The following is a 25,893-nucleotide window of genomic DNA, read 5'->3' as shown; positions in this document are numbered from 1 at the left end:
CATGCAGTGATGTAGAATCAGTGGGCGGGGCTATACAGGCAGTGATGTAGAATCAGTGGGCGGGGCTATACAGGCAGTGATGTAGAATCAGTGGGCGGGGCTAAACATGCAGTGATGTAGAATCGATGGGCGGGGATACAGGCAGGGGGGGCGGGGATAAACAGGCAGTGATGTAGAATCAGTGTGCGGGGCTATACAGGCAGTGATGTAGAATCAGTGGGCGGGGCTAAACATGCAGTGATGTAGAATCGGTGGGCGGGGCTATACAGGCAGTGATGTAGAATCAGTGGGCGGGGCTAAACATGCAGTGATGTAGAATCGGTGGGGGGGGATAAACAGGCAGTGCAGTAGAATCAGCTGTGGAAATTCTGTAATAGTAACTTCATTCTGCAGATCTTTTGCTGTGGTGCTGTTCCAGTAGGAGAAGTAGGTCTGAAACAGAATGTACAGGCTGTTTAAATGAAGCTGTCATGACACCACGGGCCTACAGTCTGCGTAAAATCTCAAAAAAAAAGCGGTGACCCACAGCCATCTTAAATGTTCTCATGAGCTGTTGGACTGTATACCGGATACTACTGTATAACTCATCTCACAAGTATGAAAACACATGCCAGCATTTGCCTGCAGTTATTAGCTTTCCTCTTCCTGTACTGAGAGTGGATTCAAATCCAGCTCAATGTTTCACAAACAAGAAGAGACATTTGATTATGGCAACGAAACATTCAAAACAGCAGCACTTTAATATTTGAAAAACAAAAGCCTTTTCCACCGGGAATGGTTTCCGGGTCTGTGGCATTAATGTATTCGCCGGGCAGAGGATGAATTAAACCATTCCGTACAACTGAAATGTCATGTTGGGTTACAGAAACACGTGATGCTGAAATGTGATTTTGATCAGCGGCGCTCCAAATGATGTAGTCTCTAATAAATATCACTTTATGAAATAAATAAGTGAAGAAACACTCCAGGCTTCAGTACAATAGTCTGCTTTTCAGAATTAATTAAAAGAAAACAGGATTGTGTCCTGCGGCTGGTTCAGCGAGTGCGAGCGTCAAATAAATCTGCTGAGAATGAGTTCCTCGTCCAGTTCACGGTCACACAACCAATCCGTGCATTCAGGAGACGAGATACACTGACCAGAACTAACGCCATGTACTACCTCTCTTCATACACTTATTTACATATACTGTATCTATCATCATAATTGCATTTTGGAAGAGTTTGTATTCCTAAATATTTTAGTAACAATCAGTTCAGATTTTTTTTTTTAAGGTTTATATTAGTTTGCAGTTTAGGTATTCTGATTAGTGACTAATTACATAGTATACAGTGATGTTTTGAACAGTTAGTTTACATTTTTATTTTAGTACGTTAATTTAATGAGAATCGTTGCCTTGGCAATTAGCTGATTGTTTTATAGTTTGAGTTTTAGTTTTAGTTATGGACAGACAGATAGAAAGATTGGTGGACAGACGGATGGATGGAGAGACAGATGGACAGATGGAGAGACAGATGGACAGATGGATGGATGAACAGACAAAAGGGAAGTTGATAGATGGATGAGAGATAGACAGATGGATGGATGGATGGATGGATGGATGCACAGATAGACATACAAATGCACGGACAGAAAGACGGATGGAAAGATGGATAGACAGACAGTTGTAGGGACTGATAAATGGAAAGATGGACAAACAGATGGATGGACAAATAGACAGAGGGATGGACAGATAGACAGTTGGACAGATAGATGGACCGACAGAGGGACAGGAATCTCTCTGATGGCTGAATAAAGCTGAGGTTTCACCGCTGACTGTGTGTTTTCCTCAGAGAGATTCATTTTCTCTGTAAGCCCAGATAATGAAATTAATTTGACGTGTCATGAGAAACAAATGAGAATGATTTCAGACACTGTGTCTGGCATCTTTGACTCAGAGATGACAGTCTCCAATGCTCTGTGTGTTCAGATACAACATTAGATATTTACACATGGGCACCTGATTAATGGACTGAAAACAGAGATGCACAGAGCTGCAGTCAGAGAGTGTGAGGGATCATCACATGACAGCTGTGTCTATGGATGTGGTTGGTGTCTGATGTATTTTTAATTCATTATATTGAAGATAGACACTGTACTGACAGTCTGACTTTTCCTTTTATCTGCAGAATACTGACGATCTCTTAGTAGCGTCAGCAGAATGTCCGAGTGATGATGAAGATCTCGAGGAGTGTGAGCCTGGAAACGGTGAGTCAGTCTTATCATCCATGTGTGTTTTTATAAAACTGCTGTAAACACACACACACACACACACACACACACACAATCTCATCCAGTGTGCAGCTGTGATTGGACAAAATATGCCTCAGTTAAAGCTGACAATCAGATTCAATCTAAATTAATATCATTTAGAAGGAACTCTTATGGTTTGAAGTTATATTGTATATTGTACCATACAATGTCTTTAATCATTTTAATTAAGCAGACAAATAAGCAGACAAATATTAGCGTAGATGCCATTCTTCTAATGATGTAGCAAGTACATAGGGTGTTATGGGAAGTGTTCCCGGTTCCGGTTTACCTAATTAATGCAGCCTAAAAATCCTTTAACGGATTTGGATATTAGAAGCATATTAGTACGTATGGGTAGGCCAGGTTAAAAAGATGTCACATCATGTTTTTGATTAACTCAAACTCATATAATCTGAAAACAAGTTGTATTACACAGTTTGCTCGTAAAGTAGGTGTGTGTAGTGTCAGGGCTGTGGTGTTGTGTACGGATTGTGTGTTTGGCCTGATGTGTGTCTTTCAGCTTATATGGACGAGGTTTAGCCTTATACTGGGCCAGTTATTGAGGTAATGAGGTGGTTTTATCATCAGTTGGTGTGTTTGCAGCACAAGAGCATAGATCTGATGCCTTTATACAGTCTCATGTCAGGTGATTAATGTGTTACAAGACTCGTCACCGGTTTCGTCATGTGACAATAACAGCAGCTGAAGATCAAGAGGATACAGACTCAACCAGATTTATCCTAGCAACACCTTGGAATCCAGCTATCCACTACATAGAAATTACTGAGACACCTTAGCAACATACCAGCATTTGCCTAGCAACCACCAAGAATGCTTCAGAACACCCCAGAAACCTCCAAGGCACACCATAGCAACCGTCTGAGGGTGAGCAGCAGTTCATCTGTGTTTTTGAAAGCAAATATTTCTATTGCACGCTGGAGCTGAAAAGAAGGACAAAGAGAGCAAACAAACTGTGTGACTCACCGTCAAATGCTGGACAACAAAGTAAAGGAAAACAAGAAAGATGAAGTACAAATCAAACACAGAGAGGAGAGCGAGAGAGAGAGGCTCTGACTTGCATTAGCATGTTCCTCACATCTGCTGTATCATGAAATAGATAGATGAGCCACAGATGAAGCAGACAGATACGGACGGATGGATGGAGGGACAGAAATCTCTGTATTGCATTTCTGCTCCAGGGTCCCACAGAAACGTCCCTCATCTCAGCTGATCTCCATGGGCCAATTAATCTCTGCCCACATTAGAAGCTCCTAATTATATCATTCACTGGAGCCTGCCGACCATTCTCTACTTTATAATGAGCTGAAACTACAATTGCACAACAATCTGACTGTAACACACAAACACACCAGAGTATGACTGTTACACACAAACACGAGACAGTCTGAATGACAAACATACAACAGCATGACTATAAAAAACACGTCAGGCTGACTGTGACACAAATGCACTAGGCAAGGCAAAGCAAGTTTATTTATATAGCACATTATGTATAGCACAAGTGCTTTACATAATAGAAAGTAAAATATTTTCCCTTTATTATGTTTTCATTTATTAGTTACTAATTTCTGTTTAGCTTTAATTTATTTTTATTTCTGTTTTGGTAAATTTGTTTATATATATATATATATAATAAGAAGCAGGTTTTGATTTATAGCTCTAGAAATTGGGTTCACTGGCTTTATAGAAACAATAAAGCAGCTCTGTGTCTCTTCAAATATAATCAAGATTAATTTATTAGTTGCAGAAGCAAGACTAACAAAACAAACATGAATATTTCATCCTGCTGCATATGAAATGTGTGGTTTGATGTGAAGCGAGTACATTTATAGAGGTTAATCTCAGTCTCTCTGAGCGTCTAGGCTCCCGGTGTCTTCTGTCATCAATTATTAAGCATCGGGGTCGGTCTCACCCCCGCCATCTCTCTAGTGTTCAGCTTCAAAATCAAATTAGCTAAGAGAGAGACAACTCCAATCTCAGCCTTCCCCATGGCAAGAGGGCCCGCAGCAAACAGCTTTCACATTTCCAGCTTTCATTACTGTGTGGATGTAAACAGGCTCCTGAATGTCCAAAACAAGCTGGACTTTTTTCTGGACATACAAGTCTCTTTCATTGTGCTGCTCATCTTGTCATTAATGTGATCCAGTAGAGCATCCATTCAACGTGCAGGGTTCTGCTCAATCCTCCAGGACAAAACACTTCTTCCTTAGTATTTTAGTATTATTTTCCAGTAATCATATCTAATCATTCTCAAATCAAGATATAATTACTTGAGAGGCAAAAACAATGTTAGAGGGGGGGGGGGGGGTAAATAAATAAATAAATAATAATCCAAATTAAGTGTTTAGGTTTTAATGAAGAAACAAATGTCTATGAGGTAAGAAAAATCTACCTGTTTTTCAATTGAATTGTTTTTTTTTCTTCCTACCCCAATAGTGGATTGTTTTCTTGCTCCCTAAAAGCATAAAGTAATTTACTTTTTCTTTTTTTTTTTTTAAATTTCAGAAACCAAGACATAATATTTTAATTTTGCTTCCCAAGTAAATGTAACCAGATTTGAGGAAGTTTAGATATTTGTACTGCAAAACAAGACAAAAGAACAATATTGGGTGTAATGTGACTAAGTCTTTAATTTCTGAGAGAGATTACTCTTGATTTTTCTTTACTTAGTTACTTCTGTTGTAATTGCATTACATACTTTATAAACTATAAAACAAATTCTGTATAAAACAATAGTGGATTTAACATAAATTAACATATGGTTAGAAAATGTGTTAATTGTAACCTTTAAATACTTTGATCAGCTCAAGAATCATTTATTTTGATTCAGGAATCAAATTTATTTATTTGAAATAATTAAAAGAGCGATTTCATGTCTGTCCTTGTTTTGTTCAACTGGTTGAGGCTGATATGACATGCATTACTTTTTGAGAGATAGTAATCTAATTTTAATGTTGAAGATGTTATTAGTAGCTAGTAATTAATGACTTGTTTAGAGTATCTTACCCAAGACTGATCATGAATTCAGTGAAGGAGAGAAAAAGATCAGAATCAGATTGTTTTGTTGCTGTGCTTGTATTTCCATTTTCATCTCAAAACTGCAGTATAAGCACAAAAGTGTATATTTTTACTTTGTGTTTATGCAGGTGCTCTGTGCTAGACTAGTTCAGGATTCTTGATTTAATTCTGTGATTTCTAACTGTTAATGACATTTAATTTGCCAGTTAAAGAACAGTGCGTCTCTGGTAGTTTGTCTGGCCTAAATTGCATCTCTCGCGATGGATTTACAACAGACAGACATAAGTGTCATCTGTTGCAGTTTAAGAAATAAAAGCATGAATAAAGCTGCAGTCATTACATCTTGAAACAAGTGAGAACAGCACTGCGCTAAGCATGTGAGATATTCGTTTGTACGCATGAGTCATGATGCTATTCTGATGTTGTTCTTGTTATCAACGCAACTGTCACAGGAGGCAACTTTGACCAATCACATACAACTGGAACAAAGATTTTTTTATCTATATAAGATTTGTCACAAACACACAGACGCTGATGGGTTGCGCAAACGTTCACTGACTTGTGCGTCTGCGGATTGATGGTTTGAGAAAGTTTATCGTTTGCATCTCTTTGCTCATTTCCATTAGTTCTCCTTCATGTGCATTTTAGAGAAGATACTAGAAGGTAATATCAGGATTGAAGGTTCCTCTCCTGAGAGCGATTCCGCCCTCTTTGGGAACAGATTGTTCTGGATTTACTTGCGTATCGTAAGATATTCCAACAAATTTGTTAAAAGAAGGAAATATTGTTGTGCCCAGTGGCACATTAACACATGGTCTCCTATAATTCACAAACCGGCGGTGTCAGTTACTGAATTATCAGACTCCATTCGGCGCCCTTGACAGATCGTTCCTCTAAATGGCTGGTCGCCTCCAGCAACTTTTTTAATGGGTATAAAATATTTGTCGGTGGTAAATGGGCATTAATTTTATTCAGAACTGCTCCCCAGACTCTCAACCCGCAGATGCATGCCTCTACGCCAGGGCTGTTGGGTGGGACAGACTCTGTAAAAGATACCATTAACATACTGTTTCCTTTTCAGCTTCTAACAGATGTATGTGTGTTCTGAATGTTAATGTAACCTTTTCTCCTGGTAGATTTTTTGAGTTTAATGACTCTATTCATCAGTATGCAAACAGGATGGTCTTTTTGAAGGTTCTTCTGGTTAAGGGGTGGGTGCCGTGTTGATGCCATGGTTTGAGGAGGTTTACCAAAGCGCACAGATCACAGCCAAACCCCCCCCCCCCCCCAAGCAATGTTTGTCACACTAATTTGCCTCATCATATGAAAAACAATGTGCATTATGTGTTTAAACAAAACAATCTCTTCTGCACCCAGTTTTCCTGCTAGGGCTGTGCAAAAAAATCGAATGCGATTTTCATGCGCATCTCATCAGTAAAGATGCTCCTGTGATTAGTATTATATCTCCAACACGTGCGTTCAGATCAGGGTTTCCAGGTTTTCACAACAAATCCTGCCCAGTTGCTTCTCAAAACTAGTCCAAAACTAGTCCAATCGCGCTTCCAGGAGGTTCCCCGATAAAAATTGCTTCCCGGGGTTAAAATATACATTTTTTGGCAGTGTTGCCTTGGTAAAATTCGCATTTTAGGGGCTAAATATCACGTTATTTGTATTGGGGTTGCTTCAAACCGCGGACATGAAAAACAATCGCAGACTTGGCAACACTGGTTCAGGTGGAGCGGCAGTTACTACACAGAGCCGTAGTCTACCGACAACTAACACAAAATCGTTTTCAAAATCGACAAAGAATCGCCTGCGATTTTAACATCGATTTTGTGTAGATTGTCAGTGAATTACGGCTCGGTGTATTAAATGCCAACCAGTGTTGCCAAGTCTGTGGTTGTTTTTCATGTCCGCGGGTCGAAGCGATCCCAATACAAATAACGTGATATTTAGCACCTAAAATGCGAATTTTACCAAGGCAACCCTGCTAAAAAAGGTATATTTTAACCCCGGGAAGCAATTTTTATCGGGGAACCTCCTGGAAAAGTAATTGGGCTAGTTTTGGACTAGTTTTGAGAAGCAACTGGGCAGGATTTGTTGTGAAAACCTGGCAACCCTGATCCAAACGCACGTGCTGGAGATATACTACTAATTACAGGAGCGTCTTTACTGATGAGATGTGCATGAAAATCGCATTCGATTTTTTGCACAGCCCTATTTCCTACATTCTTGCTCCATCTCAGGTGGTGATGCCACAGATGAAATTGTTTGACAAATCTGAGCTTAATCCTAATGAATACTTGAATATGTTGTGTGTAATTTCAACTTTTGACATTCCTTGACAAGCCAATCCCGGGGAAAAATACAGGCTTTTGTTATTCATGGTATGATATTTCCAAGGGACAGGCTTATGGATAATTATCTTGAAAGATTTGGTCTGTGTTTTGGGGGGGAAAGTCTTGTGGGACAGTAATTTGAAAATATCACCTTCGGTACCCCGGGGTGAGAGTGGAAAGTTTTGCATATAGATCCTCATCATTAGCAAGCTATCACCATGCCAACGGGGAGCGGGGATTATGAGCCTTATGAGCTCTGGGAAAACATTCACTGAATGATGAGTTCAAAACACTTTACCTACTTTTAAACATGGGCTGAAATTTGTTTATCACTATCCCAGAACAATCTTACACAGCTTTGTTTTTGTAATTTTTTTTTTCATGCAAAAATCATGCGGCCAATTTGTTGATGTAAGTGACCTGTACTACGTGGTTTGCTCTCTTCTTAAACATGCAGTCAGTAAGTGTAGGTTAGCACAGCTAGCATTAGCATTAGCACAGATGTAGAACTGTTTTTGTAGGAATTTTACATGAATGTACATTCTAACTGGTCTAGCACATGCTTAACTTAATATTTCTCTGTATTACTCTAACCCTGTAATGTATACAACTGTAGTGCCTTAGCCTTAGCCTAGCTGTTTATAGACTGATTTTAAATAGATGCTAACGAAACTAACTTTAGAACTAACCTCATTAAGTCTTAGTGCTGTTCTAATGATGGTTCTTCTCTCTCTCTTGTGCATTCATTTTCTTGGGTTCCAACTAACACCGTGTTCCTTCTCTCTTTCATCCTAGGAGGTGAACTAGTGTTGCCAATTATAACTGTGGATTCCCTTGACCCCCCATCAATTGTGACACATTACCCAGTTATTCCCCCGCCCCCGACCTATCGCCCGTTCCTCACCTTGCTCGAGACCACCAAATATTCTCTCCCCTTGCCCGGCCGACCCCCCTGTCCGCTGGACCAGGAGGACTGTGAAGAGCCCATGGAGGTCTCGGCCTATGGCTCGGGTGAGATGACGGAGTCCGATGATGAGGACTACTATAAAAACTCCCCCCTTGTCACTGACCGGACTGTACTCCCCCCTCCCCCTGCGGCCGGGGACCCCCGAGGCGACCGGCCGATCGCACTTAATCCCAAGTCCCATCGCCCTCCGCTCCCGTTCGCCCCCACGGCCCCCCCGGTGCCCCGGCTCAAACCCGGTATCAACAGTGGCCCCAACATCCCCGCGGGTAAAATGAATACCCGCGACCAGGTGCTGCTGCCGCCCGTACAGTCGTCGGGCGATCCTGAACATGGCGGGCGGCACCGGCATGTCCCAGGTATAACGTATCCTCCCAATTTTCCCCATGTGCCCACTACAGACCCCTCATCACCAGACCGAGGGCCTCCAGGAGCAGTGGAGGTGATCCGAGAGTCCAGTAGCACGACGGGCATGGTGGTGGGCATTGTGGCTGCAGCCGCTCTCTGTATCCTCATCCTACTCTATGCCATGTACAAGTATCGCAACCGCGATGAAGGCTCCTACCAGGTGGACCAGAGTCGCAACTACATCAGCAACTCGGCCACGCAAAGCAACGGAGCCCTGGTGAAGGAGAAACAACCCGGTGCAGCCAAGATGGGCACAAAGAGCAAGAAGAACAAAGACAAGGAGTATTACGTCTGAGCTCGGCCTCCAGAGGGACCGAGGCGGAAGCGAGGGGGAGAAGGAGAGAGATAGGATGAGGAATGGAAAGGGAGGTCCGAGCATTTATTGCAGTTTACCAGTCACATTTAGAGCTCTGACATCAGTCTTCTTTAATTTCCAATCTAGCTGTTGGTTTCATTTCCAGTAAGAGAGTATATGAGTTCGAAAGCACATAGGATTCGGAATCATCCCCTTCCTCATTTCCATTTTTGATAACTAATCCCTATTACAAAAAAAATTCCCTCACTTGTAATTTAACGCTCTAGTTTGTACTTTGTTAATACTAGTCCTCAATATTCAGACCATCTCCTAATCTGATGTCAAAACACCCGCGTATGCCAGGCTGATTGGGCGATCCATTGTTGCTCCATTAGAGTATTGGATGTGGTTGAGAATCATTTGGGAATGAGAGCAGTTCAGTCGGAACGGCTTGGCATTGGTGACATGTCAGGAACAGATGGTGGCAAAAACGTTTAGCAGTCACACTACTCCGTAATACTGCCAAACCAGCTCCGTGCCAAATCCGTCGCCCTCTCTTTCCAAGTGATCCACGTTTCCATTCTCCCATCCCATCATCCCTCTCTTTCTCTCTTTCCTCACACCCTTTCTTGACTTGTTCGCTCTTTTTCTCCTTGGTGCTCAAGAGCAGATGCAACGTAATTCTGTTGTGTTTCCAGCATGTGGTATTCAAAATGAAAAGAGACAAAAACTGTTTCTGTGGAGTTAAACAAATAAATATATATATCTATATATCAAACTGTTTCAACTAGCGAAACATCTGTGGATGATACCTTAAGCCCCTATGACTCTCGGTGGCCTGCAGTCACCCTGCATTCAAGCAAATATTCGTTGTGTGTTTTTGGGGTTCCCCAGGGATCTGTCCTGGACCCGCTGAGGATCTTGGTTTCTGCTCCACATTTAAGAACTTGAAACCCCCAGCAGCAAATAGATATATTCAAATACAAAGACAAAGGGACATGAGCAACTGAAGGTCTGATGCGCTTGATCATGCCAACAAACCGTATCAGTGGAAAACAGCAGAGCAGGATGCTAGGATGTATTTTGTTTTGTTTTCTATATGTGTGTGTGTATGTGTGCTTTTTTATTTAGTCACAATGTCAAAGGGAAAAGACAATAACGATCCAATTAATGTAAATCCCATGTAGGGAACGTAAACTCAGCTGCGTCTTTGACCACGTTCTCTCAGGAGGAAAGAAGGTATGAACTTTGAGCATTTAATGGAACAAACTCTCAAATGAAAGACAAAATGGCTTGTTCCTTGGAAGATGTACATCTTGAACTCTAGTATTCAAATTTTCTCAACTCTATGAAAAGAACTAAACTCTACATTGAAAAGAAAATGTTTAAAACAGTTTGTGAAATGTCTAAATATTTGAATCTCATCCCAGTGCTAAAAGAGATGTGTTTTTCCTAATTATCATCCGTAAGAAGAAAAAAAAACAAAAACAAAAAAAGAAAGTGCAGTGAAATGCAAAGATCAGTGAATCGGATTCCAGAAAGCAGATGCTCTTTTTAATATAAAACAGCAAAATGTGATTTGGTTTACAAGAGAACATTTCATTTACAGGCAGGAGAGTATCTCCTTGTATCCAGAAGACTTTGATCATCGACACCATCCTCCGTTTAAATCATGTTGCTCGCTTTACCCAGCGTGTGGAGGGCTGTTCATACTTCATTCTCACTCAATGAGGACCAGACGTCATCATCATTCGATTTCACTCTTCCATCTCTGTGTGTTTGTGTGAGCGTTTGTGTGCTTGTTTGTCTGTGTGAATGTGTTTCCATTCTATCCGTTCCAGTTCAGGTTTGTCGGATGCGTTTCTCCTCAGCTCTCTTGTTCTTTCTAAATGTTATAGTAGAGTGTCCCAGTGAGATGAATCTGCATACGTGTATATTATCAGAAGGGAATACACTTGGTTATATACTTCTTACACCTTGTGTCGTGTGCTTATTTCTGATTCACACTTTCCTTCCAGAATAGTCTTCCTCACTTCAGCTCGACACAAACACTTTGAGAGTGTAAACTGGAGTGTATTTATAGTAAAGTGTAGCTGTGCCGGAAAGTCTTTTATTCTGATAATGCCATGTGGTTTCTTATTCAACATTTTAAGATCAGACTATTAAACTGAAGCTGGCAATATTGTGATAGTAATTATTTTATAATTTATAATTTTAATGGGATGATAATTTATTAATTGTAGATGCTAATTAATGTTAGTTTTATTTCCTATCACATTGCGACAGGCCTGTTTTCTTTGTTCATCTACGTACAAACACTGACTGAGCTCTCTGACCACTGAATCACATGATACGACAGTCAGACGCGGTCAGAAACAGTTCAGCTTTGACAGCATGATTTATATTGTATGGAAGCCCTGAGCCGCAATGTGAGGAGAAAGTCAAGCTGGAAGAAAATCATCTTGGATCTTTTCTGAGACCAGGTCTTAAGATTCTTTTTTGGATTCTTTTCTAAAAAATAAAAATAAAACAAACAAAAAGAACTGTCTAACATTAGATAAAAATAACAAAAAAAAATCAAAGGTCATATATGCATATATTTAATCTGATTTGGTCTCGATTTTGATTTGCAAAACCTTGTAAATGTACTTAAACAAGTCTAAATACAGAAAGCAGTGTAAGCATTAGATTTCATGTTAAATTATAGTGGCACCCTGTGGCCTAGGTTGGTACTGCACGATAAGGCGCTCTCTCTCCCTCTCTCTCTCTCTGTCTCGATCTCTCTCTCTCCCTCTCCCTCTCTCTCTCTGTCTCACTCTCTCTCTCTCTCTCTCTCTCTCTCTTTTATGTTGAAGAAAGCGAAAGAACAGTTTCTGAAGAGACAGTCAAAAACACAAACATTTCAGATTTAATAGAAGCTCGATCAAAATGATTTCCTTTTTTTTTAATTGTCTTTAATTGGTTTGCTCTGTTTTTCTCTCTCTGATTTGTTTTTTCACTCCAATGTTTTCTTTTTCTTCAAATTTTTTCTCTTCTGATTTCTCTTTTCTTGCCAAGTAACTTTTTTTTCTATGCACTAAACCTTTTCAATCTGTCTCTCCAATAATCATTTTTTTCTATTTTATTTTTTTACTAAAAAAATACATTTATTTTTATCTTCTCTCTCTATCTCTATCTCTCTCTCTAAAGGTTTTTGGTTTTGGGGGAGAAGGATTTTATTGCAGGAAAGAAGAAAGACTAAGGAGTGATTCAGGAAGGAGCTGAGACTGGTGGTTCTTCACGTGGTTCAGGGCCAGCAGTGTTTTGTGCTTCATCCAGCTGTTGTTGAATGTATTGTGTTGATCAAACTACTGCACCACTGCAAGTAGTTTCTCCCCGATTATTATATATATATAATAATTATTATTTTATCTTCAAGGTTGATATTATATTTAAATTTTTTTCTCTCCATTCTTTTTGATTTTTTTCTCTCTTCAAATTTTCTTTTACACAAAACATTTTCTTTTCTATCCAGCATTTTTGCTCAAAATGTTTTAATCTTCAAAAATCTTTATATATATATATTAAAATATATTTCTTTAAAAAAAAAATATTATTATTTTTTTTTTTGTCTCTGACATTTTATCTTCCAGAAACTTTTCTCCCTTTCCATTGTTGTATCTCTCCAAATGTTTGCATTTCCTCTACTGAAACACTGTTTCCCCTCTCCAGGATGGGCGTCTCAGTCTGGAGCACATGTCCATAGACAATCATTTTAAAATCATAAAGATGACTGTGAACCTGATTTAAATTTCTTGAGTTTGTTCAATTTGATTAACAAATCATTCTCCTAAATGAAATAATCATCAGAGAGAGGCATGTAAGCATTAGCTTTAATGCTAATGCTAATGATAGCTGGTGGCTGAGGTTGGTAACGCATACAAGAACAAACGGTGAGTGAAGAGAGAGAGAGAAAAATAGAGAAAAAATTGAAGAGGTAGAACCTTTTCAAGAGAAAAAGAAAAAGTGAAAACAAGAAATACAATCATAGAATTGTAATAGTCTTTGAGGATTTATGGTCTGACATACACCGTTCTGTTCATAAATATTATAGTACCATTAACTAATCATCTATCCTGTTTAAAATGAAAAATAAATAACATTTAATATCCATCATGGCACCAAGTCAATACACAATATAGAAAAACTTCAGCAGGTTCTAAATGTTTCTGAGCTTGTATCATGCTTCTATTAAAATGACATATAGTCTATTTAGATGGTATAATCAGGTTTAGTCCTGAGTTTAGAGTTTAGTTTGAGTTTCTAACATTTCTAACATACAGTAATATCAAAGCACTGACACGTGATCAGTTTTGAAAACAATGTTTGATTTTCTGTTATTAACAGTCTCTAATCACCCAGAACAAACTCTATCAACATATACTATATATATAATATAATATATAACACAACACTCTTACTAGTGTTCAGGAATTATTTGTACAGCTCAATGTATATTATAGTATATAATACTATTATCATGCAATAGATGAAAGGCACTAGAAATATCAAAGAATTGCATGAACAGTACAGTACAGTAAAAAACAGAATATCTGGCCAGAGGACATTACAGGAAGTCGTGGCCTAATGGTTATAGAGTCGGACTCCCAATCGAAAGGTTGTGAGTTCGAGTCCCGGGCCGGCAGGAATTGTGGGTGGGGGGAGTGCATGTACAGTTCTCTCTCCACCTTCAATACCACGACTTAGGTGCCCTTGAGCAAGGCATCGAACCCCCAACTGCTCCCCGGGCGCCGCAGCATAAATGGCTGCCCACTGCTCCGGGTGTGTGTTCACAGTGTGTGTGTGTGTGTGTGTTCACTGCTCTGTGTGTGTGCATTTCGGATGGGTTAAACGCAGAGCACAAATTCTGAGTATGGGTCACCATACTTGGCTGAATGTCACTTCACTTACAGTATACAGTAGGGATGTAACGATTCACTCAGCTAACCATTCGATTCAGGATTTTTCTCCTTTTTTCATTCTTTTTTTTTACAAAATTATATTTAAGACAACTGAAAAAAAAATAAACGTGTCCTTTTATTATTGCTTGGACAACATGCTGTACATTTTTTTGTGAAATATAACTATAATAATATACTAATATAGCACTTGCATATCATTGCTCTGTTGTTTTTGATTGCTTCTGTTGTCCTCATTTGTAAGTCGCTTTTTATAAAAACATCTGCTAAATAACAATGTAAATAACAAAACTACATTGAAATTTTAAAACAAGCGCCAAATCAAATAAATAACACAGATAAAATAAATTTCACCTGGGGCCTGTTTCATAAAACAAGTTTACCAGATAAGCCAGGCTTATTTCACTTAGTCTGACTTATTTTGAACCAAATCAACTCACAATAAGTCAGACTAACTGAAATAAACCTGGTTTATTTGGTAAAACAGGCCCCTTCTGTTAATGATGATGGAGAGATAAAGACTGTTATGAACATAATGTTGATTTCAGGACAAACGCCGTTAGGATTGAAGATGGGAAAGATGGGAAGTGTTGAAAAGTGCAGATGTTTCACAACAAACACACACACAGCTCTCCTCCAGCAGTTTCCATGGAAACAGGCTTCTGTCCTTTATGACAGCGAGTGTGTGTGTGTGTGTGTGTGTGTGTGTGTGTGTGTGTGTTTGGGGTTTAAACTGAGTCTCTAGTGATCTCTGGAAAACAGGCAGAGAAATAAAACAGACCAATCTGAAGATGAAAACAAGAAGAACTGCCAGTGTTTGTCTTTTGACCGATGATTTATTCAGTAATCACGAGGTTTAAGTGCATTTGTTTAGTAAATAGCATAATCCATAATGCTTATAGTCCTGGAAATCAAAGTTTGTCCATGATATTACCAGCTTTTCGTGAACACCGTCTACCAGTGAACACACAATGATGTACAACATTACAAGCCTTACTGACACACACAAACACACACACATACACACACACTGCATTCCCTCAACCAGATCATCTACAGAAGCATTTAGACAAATATTAGTATAGTCAAAAATCCTACACATGACTTGCCCAATGTGCAATTGCAACCTGAAAATGGGCTTTGATGAACAAATAAATATGCCAAAAAACAAAAAAAAACAAAATGTAACTGTCACCAAAACGAAATAAGAAACACACAACACACCGAACCCTGAAACAGATGATCTACAGCAGAAGACTGTCTCTGAATACACAACACACCGAACCCTGAAACAGATGATCCACGGCAGAAGAAGACCATCTCTGAACACACAACACACCGAACCCTGAAACAGATGATCTACAGCAGAAGACCATCTCTGAACACACAACACACCGAACCCTGAAACAGATGATCCACGGCAGAAGAAGACCGTCTCTGAACACACAACACACTGAACCCTGAAACAGATGATCCACGGCAGAAGAAGACCATCTCTGAACACACAACACACCGAACCCTGAAACAGATGATCTACAGCAGAAGACCGTCTCTGAAATCACAACACACCGAACCCTGAAACAGATGATCCACAGCAGCAGAAGACCATCTCTGAACACACAACACACCGAACCCTGAAACAGATGATCTACAGCAGAAGAAGACCATCTCTGAACACACAACACACCGAACCCTGAAACAGATGATCTACAGCAGAAGAAGACCATCTCTGAACACACAACACACCGAACCCTGAAACAGATGATCTACAGCAGAAGACCATCTCTGAACACACAACACACCGAACCCTGAAACAGATGATCTACAGCAGAAGAAGACCATCTCTGAACACACAACACACCGAACCCTGAAACAGATGATCTACAGCAGAAGAAGACCATCTCTGAACACACAACACACCGAACCCTGAAACAGATGATCCACAGCAGAAGACCATCTCTGAACACACAACACACCGAACCCTGAAACAGATGATCTACAGTAGAAGACCATCTCTGAACACACAACACACCGAACCCTGAAACAGATGATCTACAGCAGCAGAAGACCATCTCTGAACACACAACACACCGAACCCTGAAACAGATGATCTACAGCAGAAGAAGACCATCTCTGAACACACAACACACCGAACCCTGAAACAGATGATCTACAGCAGAAGAACATCTCTGAACACACAACACACCGAACCCTGAAACAGATGATCCACGGCAGAAGAAGACCATCTCTGAACACACAACACACCGAACCCTGAAACAGATGATCCACGGCAGAAGAAGACCATCTCTGAACACACAACACACCGAACCCTGAAACAGATGATCTACAGCAGCAGAAGACCATCTCTGAACACACAACACACCGAACCCTGAAACAGATGATCTACAACAGAAGACCATCTCTGACCACACAACACACCGAACCCTGAAACAGATGATCTACAGCAGCAGAAGACCATCTCTGAACACACAACACACCGAACCCTGAAACAGATGATCCACGGCAGAAGAAGACATCTCTGAACACACAACACACCGAACCCTGAAACAGATGATCCACGGCAGAAGAAGACCATCTCTGAACACACAACACACCGAACCCTGAAACAGATGATCTACAGCAGCAGAAGACCATCTCTGAACACACAACACACCGAACCCTGAAACAGATGATCTACAGCAGAAGACCATCTCTGAACACACAACACACCGAACCCTGAAACAGATGATCCACAGCAGCAGAAGACCATCTCTGAACACACAATACACCGAACCCTGAAACAGATGATCCACAGCAGCAGAAGACCGTCTCTGAACACACAACATACCGAACGCTGAAACAGATGATCTACAGCAGAAGACCATCTCTGAACACACAACACACCGAACCCTGAAACAGATGATCTACAGCAGAAGACCATCTCTGAACACACAACACACCGAACCCTGAAACAGATGATCTACAGCAGCAGAAGACCATCTCTGAACACACAACACACCGAACCCTGAAACAGATGATCTACAGCAGAAGACCATCTCTGAACACACAACACACCGAACCCTGAAACAGATGATCTACAGCAGAAGACCGTCTCTGAACACACAACACACCGAACCCTGAAACAGATGATCTACAGCAGGAGAAGACCGTCTCTGAACACACAACACACCGAACCCTGAAACAGATGATCTACAGCAGCAGAAGACCATCTCTGAACACACCGAACCCTGAAACAGATGATCTACAGCAGAAGACCATCTATATACACACAACACACCGAACCCTGAAACAGATGATCTATAGCAGAAGACCGTCTCGGAACACACAACACACCGAATCCTGAAACAGATGATCTACGGCAGCAGAAGACCATCTCTGAACACACAACACACCGAACCCTGAAACAGATGATCTACAGCAGCAGAAGACCATCTCTGAACACACAACACACCGAACCCTGAAACAGATGATCTACAGCAGAAGACCATCTCTGAACACACAACACACCGAACCCTGAAACAGATGATCTACAGCAGAAGACCTTCTCTGAACACACAACACACTGAACCCTGAAACAGATGATCCACAGCAGCAGAAGAACGTCTCTGAACACACAACACACCGAACCCTGAAACAGATGATCTACAGCAGCAGAAGACCGTCTCTGAACACACAACACACCGAACCCTGAAACAGATGATCTACAGCAGAAGACCATCTCTGAACACACAACACACCGAACCCTGAAACAGATGATCTACAGCAGCAGAAGACCATCTCTGAACACACAACACCTCGAACCCTGAAACAGATGATCCACAGCAGCAGAAGACCATCTCTGAACACACAACACACCGAACCCTGAAACAGATGATCTACAGCAGCAGAAGACCATCTCTGAACACACAACACACCGAACCCTGAAACAGATGATCTACGGCAGCAGAAGACCGTCTCAGAACACACAACACACCGAACCCTGAAACAGATGATCCACAGCAGCAGAAGACCATCTCTGAACACACAACACACCGAACCCTGAAACAGATGATCTACAGCAGAAGACCATCTCTGAACACACAACACACCGAACCCTGAAACAGATGATCTACAGCAGCAGAAGACCATCTCTGAACACACAACACACCGAACCCTGAAACAGATGATCTACAGCAGCAGAAGACCGTCTCTGAACACACAACACACCGAACCCTGAAACAGATGATCTACAGCAGCAGAAGACCGTCTCTGAACACACAACACACCGAACCCTGAAACAGATGATCCACAGCAGCAGAAGACCGTCTCTGAACACACAACACACCGAACCCTGAAACAGATGATCCACAGCAGCAGAAGACCATCTCTGAACACACAACACACCGAACCCTGAAACAGATGATCCACAGCAGCAGAAGACCATCTCTGAACACACAACACACCGAACCCTGAAACAGATGATCCACAGCAGCAGAAGACCGTCTCTGAACACACAACACACCGAACCCTGAAACAGATGATCTACAGCAGCAGAAGACCGTCTCTGAACACACAACACACCGAACCCTGAAACAGATGATCTACAGCAGCAGAAGACCATCTCTGAACACACAACACACCGAACCCTGAAACAGAGTATCTACGGCAGCAGAAAACCATCTCTGAACACACAACACACCGAACCCTGAACACACAACACACCGAACCCTGAAACAGATGATCCACAGCAGCAGAAGACCATATCTGAACACACAACACACCGAACCCTGAAACAGATGATCCACAGCAGAAGACCATCTCTGAACACACAACACACCGAACCCTGAAACAGATGAGCTACGGGGGCAGAAAACCGTCTCTGAACACACAAAATGCCGAACCCTGAAACAGATGATCTACAGCAGCAGAAGACCATCTCTGAACACACAACACACCGAACCCTGAAACAGATGATCTACAGCAGCAGAAGACCGTCTCTGAACACACAACACACCGAACCCTGAAACAGATGATCTACTGCAGCAGAAGGCCGTCTCTGAACACACAACACACCGAACCCTGAAACAGATGATCTACAGCAGCAGAAGACCGTCTCGGAACACACAACACACCGAACCCTGAAACAGATGATCTACAGCAGCAGAAGACCGTCTCGGAACACACAACACACCGAACCCTGAAACAGATGATCTACAGCAGCAGAAGACCGTCTCGGAACACACAACACACCGAACCCTGAAACAGATGATCTACAGCAGCAGAAGACCGTCTCGGAACACACAACACACCGAACCCTGAAACAGATGATCCACAGCAGCAGAAAACCGTCTCTGAAATCACAACACACCGAACCCTGAAACAGATGATCCACAGCAGCAGAAGACCATCTCTGAACACAAAACACACCGAACCCTGAAACAGATGATCTACAGCAGCAGAAGACCGTCTCTGAACACACATCACACCAAACCCTGAAACAGATGATCTACAGCAGAAGACCATCTCTGAACACACAACACACCGAACCCTGAAACAGATGATCTACGGCAGCAGAAGACCGTCTCAGAACACACAACACACCGAACCCTGAAACAGATGATCCACAGCAGCAGAAGACCATCTCTGAACACACAACACACCGAACCCTGAAACAGATGATCTACGGCAGCAGAAGACCGTCTCAGAACACACAACACACCGAACCCTGAAACAGATGATCCACAGCAGCAGAAGACCATCTCTGAACACACAACACACCGAACCCTGAAACAGATGATCCACAGCAGAAGACCGTCTCTGAACACACAACACACCGAACCCTGAAACAGATGAGCTACGGGGGCAGAAGACCGTCTCTGAACACAAAACACGCCGAACCCTGAAACAGACGATCCACGGCAGCAGAAGACCATCTCTGAACACACAACACACCGAACCCTGAAACAGATGATCCACAGCAGAAGACCGTCTCTGAACACACAACACACCGAACCCTGAAACAGATGAGCTACGGCGGCAGAAGACCATCTCTGAACACAAAACACGCCGAACCCTGAAACAGAAGATCCACGGCGGCAGAAGACCATCTCTGAACACAAAACACACCGAACCCTGAAACAGACGATCCACGGCGGCAGAAGACCATCTCTGAACATACAAAACACGCCGAACCCTGAAACAGACGATCCACGTCGGCAGAAGACTATCTCTGAACACACAACACGCCAAACCCTGAAACAGATGATCCACGTCGGCAGAAGACCATCTCTGAACACACAACACGCCAAACCCTGAAACAGATGATCCACGTCGGCAGAAGACCATCTCTGAACACACAACACGCCGAACCCTGAAACAGATGATCCACGGCGGCAGAAGACCATCTCTGAACACAAAACACGCCGAACCCTGAAACAGATGATCCACGTCGGGAGAAGACCATCTCTGAACACACAACACGCCCAACCCTGAAACAGATGATCTACAGCAGCAGAAGACCATCTCTGAACACACAACACACCGAACCCTGAAACAGATGATCTACAGCAGCAGAAGACCATCTCTGAACACAAAACACGCCGAACCCTGAAACAGATGATCCACGTCGGCAGAAGACCATCTCTGAACACAAAACACGCCGAACCCTGAAACAGATGATCCACGTCGGGAGAAGACCATCTCTGAACACACAACACGCCCAACCCTGAAACAGATGATCTACAGCAGCAGAAGACCATCTCTGAACACACAACACGCCCAACCCTGAAACAGATGATCTACAGCAGCAGAAGACCATCTCTGAACACAAAACACGCCGAACCCTGAAACAGATGATCCACGTCGGCAGAAGACCATCTCTGAACACAAAACACGCCGAACCCTGAAACAGACGATCCACGTCGGCAGAAGACCATCTCTGAACACACAACACGCCGAACCCTGAAACAGATGATCCATGGCGGCAGAAGACCATCTCTGAACACAAAACACGCCGAACCCTGAAACAGACGATCCACGTCGGCCGAAGACCGTCTCTGAACACACAACACGCCCAACCCTGAAACAGATGATCTACAGCATCAGAAGACCATCTCTGAACACACAACACACCAAACCCTGAAACAGATGATCCACAGCAGAAGAGCGTCTCTGAACACACAACACACCGAACCCTGAAACAGATGATCTACAGCATAAGAAGATCACACCGGGTGCAGTGACATTCAGATGGTAGGGTCAGAACATGGAGTAAAGAACATGAAAGCATGGATCCATCCTGCCTTGTCTCAACGGTTCAGGCTGCTGGTGGTGTAATGGTGTGGAGTATGTTTTCTTGGCACACTTTGAGCCCTTAAGTACCAACTGAGCATGGTTTAAACGCCACAGCCTACCTGAGCATTGTTTATGACCATATCCATCCCTTTATGACTACAGTGTACCCATCTTCTGATGGCTACTTCCAGCAGCATAATGCACCATGTCCACTTTACTCAAATGGCCTCCACAGTCACCAGATCTCAATCCAGTAGAGCATCTTTGGGATGTGGTGGAACGGGAGATTCACATCATAGATGTGCAGGCGATAAATCTGCAGCAACCGTGTGATGTTATCATGTCAATATGGACCAAAATCTCTGAGGAGTATTTCCAACACCTTGTTGAATCTATGCCACAAAGAATTAAAGCAGTTCTGAAGGCAAAAGGGGGTCCAACCCGGTACTAGCTAGGTGTACCTTATAAATTGGGCAGTGAGTGTATCTCATTCATTTAATCATATGAATCACTGATCTCAAATGGCTCAATTATTAATTCCAGTGAAGATTTCTAATTAAAGCAATATACATTTCTGAATACATTGACTTTAACAAGGTGCTTTCACACTGACACATCATAAAAGTAATGCAGGAATCACAAGAACAGAATCACTCTCTCAAAAGTTGAATCTCGCGAGGAGGCGAACATTCACCGTCCCGCAGGAGCCAATTAGATCCTTCTGTTTACTGCTGTACTTACACATGCAGAACACATTTCCACAAATCGATTCCTCTGAACTCTGTGTTTCAAAGAATATTTTACTAATCTGATTCAGTGCAGAAGTGTTCAGATCATTCTGTCAAACTGTACTGAATCGATCACTGTGAACCACAGGTCGGTATCTTATGATCAAAATAAACTAACATGTCCACTTCTGAAGAGGTTTTGGAGACACTGTAATTGTGAAGCGGGAGATCCACTTCAACTCATGAGTAGGGTTGGGAATTGAAAATCAATTCCAATTCCAAAATCAGATACTTAAGGTCAGGAATCGGATACTTGTTGTAAAATTAAAATTTCGATTCCACCGATCAATTCCTGTGTGTGCATCTTTTATTCTTAGCTGGTGAAAAGGAGAGGTTAAAAATATATTTGTCTTTGAATCATTCACATTTTTATTTTCATCCAATTCGCACACAAACCGCTCTTCATCGAGTCCTGGTTTCTGTCTGACAGCTCACCCTTCGGCTCGATGCTGATCTCTTATTTCATTAATCAGTAACTCCAGCGTTACAGTCCGTGGAGAGGTTTCAGTGTTTGATTTTGAGGATGTTTCTGTGACTCCAGTGTCCTGCAGAGATGTCTGCAAAACTGAAGACTTCACCACTACAGTCGTGCATTTGATGAAGTGATGCAAACACACTCAAACAGAGCTGTCAGCCGCTGCTTATTCTGAACATGTAAGAAGGGCACGGCGTCATCAAGAGTGTTTCAGAGCAGTGGATAAAAGCATTCCAAGTAAATTATGTCATCATTAAAGACTTACTTTTCGAAGCTAAGCTTCTGCTTTTGAGTTCCACAGAACTCTGAAGTATCATGCAGTAAAAATTGGAAACATAATTCACTTTTAAAATGTATGGTTTCTGACTTCCGTTCAGAAGTCCCTCAATCTCCCAGCAGAGGCTCTGATCTTAGGATTTGCAGCAAACGGATAATCGGGAACAAACTCTTTGAGAGCAGCTGGTTTTGGAGTTTGTTGTGTTTGCTTGTCAGTAAATCCAAATGTCCTTATCAATTTTGTACTGATTACCACGAGTAAATGCTGTTATAAAAACTGAGAGTTATCCGTTGCCGAGAGTGGATGACTGCGTGGATCGTGAGTCAGTTTGTTTAGAGATGAGCACTAATGAGTGTTTGACAGTGAATGCACCTGCGGTGTCCATGGAAACTGACTGCTCTTGTGTACTGTGAGTGTATCTGAGCTGATGAAGCAGAGTCCAGTGACTCTGTCCAGATCCACCACACACACACACACACACACACACACACACACACTAGGCAAGACAATGGTAATTCAAAGTGCTTGAACAAAGAAAAGAAAAGAAAAGAAATGAAAATAAAAGAAAGACTTTGGATGTCAACAGAGTTCACCTGATATGTGCTGTGATTGGCCGATGTTGGGGTCTGTCCCTTTACCTACTATGAAGAAATGAACATGCTTGATAACTCATATCATAATTAATGAAAAACATTAGTTCTCACATTAATTGATATACTGTTCTAGCCTGTATGCATGCATGAGGTAATGTGGATTTTTTACATTTTCCTTTAATAATTCAAGTAGTCTTACATGCACAAAATTATGCTTTTTTGAAATCATGTACCATAAGCATAGCTTTATCCAAAATGGACAGTTTTTTTTGTGAACAAAGAAAACATCATGATCATGTGTAATAAATCATAAATCATGATGATGTACTCACCTTACTTTAATTAAGGTGTTGTTCATCCATGAAGTCATGAATGAAAGACTATGCACTGATTATTCATGAGATATTATTGTATGAAGTAATGCATAATTCACACAAATTTAATTTATGCATTAATTCATGGAAATTTGTGTACCCTTATTGTAAACTGTTACCGAATTTAAAACAGTTAAGAATAGAATGATTATATATAAACTATAGTGTAATCAGTTCGGATATCGCACAGTGTTCATTCAGTGCACAGCTAAACAGATTAGATTTGAATCTAGATTTAAATGTGACTAGTGTTTTAGCACATCTGATCTCTTCTGGAAGATGATTCCAGCTGCGGGCCGCATAGTAACTCAAGGAGGACTCCCCTTGTTTTGTGTGAACCCTTGGTATTTCTAACTGAATCGATCCTAATGATCTGAGTGCTCTGTTAGGTTTATATTCAGTGAGCATATCTGCTATGATAGTATGCTGATTTAGTTACTGCTTTGACATGACTACTGAAACTAAGGTCTGTCTCCAGAATCACACCAAGATTCCCGACTTGATTTTTAGTTGTTTGACCCCTAGAGTCAAGGTATGCATTCACCTTGAACACTTCATCTTTGTTTCCAAATGCAATGACTTCAGTTTTTTCCTTGTTTAACTGAAGAAAGTTCTGGCACATCCAACTATTAATTTCATCAATGCATTGGCAGAGGGAGTCAATGGGGCTGTAGTCATTTGGAGATAAGGCTAGGTAAATCTGGGTATCATCAGCATAGCTGTGATAGGCAATTTGGTTCTTTCTCATTATTTGACTTAGTGGGAGCATATACAGGCTAAACGAGAGCGGTGCAAGAATTGAGCCTTGTGGGACTCCGCATGTCATGGACGTCGACTTAGACTTATGCTCTCCTAGACTCACATAATAACCTCTCCCTTCTAAGTATGACCTGAACCATTTGAGAACCATCCCAGAAAGCCCGACCCAGTTTTCCAGTCTCTCTAGTAGTATGTTATGATCGACAGTGTCAAACACAGCACTGAGATCTAGCAATACCAGCACCGATATTTTGCCAGAGTCACAATTTAAGTGAATATAATTTATTATCTTAATGAGTGCTGTCTCTGTGCTGTGATGCGGTCGAAAACCAGATTGAAAATTGTCCAGGTATCCATTTGAGTTTAAGAATTTGTTCAGCTGATTAAAGACCACCTTTCTGATAATCTTGCCTATAAAAGGACGATTAGATATTGGTCTAAAATTGATCAAAATGGTGTTGTCAAGATTGCTCTTTTTCAGGAGGGGCTTAACAACTGCATTTTTTAAGGAGTTTGGAAATGTCCCAGAAAGAAGTGAGGCGTTCACCACTTCTAAAAGATCTGCTTCTAAGCAGTTAAGCACACTTTTGAAAAAAGATGTGGGAAGTGTGTCAAGACAGCAGGTTGATGATTTTAGGTTCTGCACTATTTCTCATCAATTGTTTCAAAAACAGACATAGCATCTACTTTTTGATATTTTGGCCTAATCTGTCTGACCTCTGCATTACTTGAGGATGTGCTAATCGCCTTCCTGATATTGATGATCTTCTCAGAAAAGAAGGATGCAAACTCATTGCATTTGCTGTCTGAGAGCATTTCACTGGGAATCTGACTTGGGGGGTTTGTCAGTCTCTCAACAGTGGCAAAAAGAGTACGAGTGTTATTTAAGTTACTGTTTATAAGGTTTGAGAAGAAGGTCTGTCTAGCTGTGGCTAGTTTCACATTAAAAGCATGAAGGCTGTCTTTATAGATGCTATAGTGAATTTCAAGTTTTGTCTTCCGCCATATCCGCTCTGCTTTTCTGCATTGTCTTTTCATAGT

The 25,893-nt window shown here is 41.5% G+C and overlaps 1 protein-coding gene across 8 annotated transcripts in view; it reads left to right on the top strand.

The window, feature by feature from the left end:
- Positions 1-9,432, top strand: part of LOC132137490 (neurexin-2-like) — a 430,743-nt gene extending 421,311 nt beyond the window's left edge. For 7 of the 8 annotated variants that reach the window (XM_059547511.1, XM_059547513.1, XM_059547509.1 and 4 more), the window contains 2 exons: positions 2,167-2,245; positions 8,464-9,432. In XM_059547511.1, the coding sequence (XP_059403494.1) occupies positions 2,167-2,245; positions 8,464-9,335 (951 nt within the window). In that variant the 3' untranslated portion in view covers positions 9,336-9,432. The remainder of the gene's footprint in view (positions 1-2,166; positions 2,246-8,463) is intronic. The other variant, XM_059547515.1, reaches the window with a different exon arrangement.
- The last annotated feature ends 16,461 nt before the right edge of the window (positions 9,433-25,893 follow it).

This window comes from Carassius carassius, unplaced genomic scaffold (assembly GCF_963082965.1).
Source record: "Carassius carassius unplaced genomic scaffold, fCarCar2.1 SCAFFOLD_64, whole genome shotgun sequence".
Lineage (NCBI taxonomy): Eukaryota > Metazoa > Chordata > Actinopteri > Cypriniformes > Cyprinidae > Carassius > Carassius carassius.
This window is presented reverse-complemented; position numbering and strand designations above follow the sequence as displayed.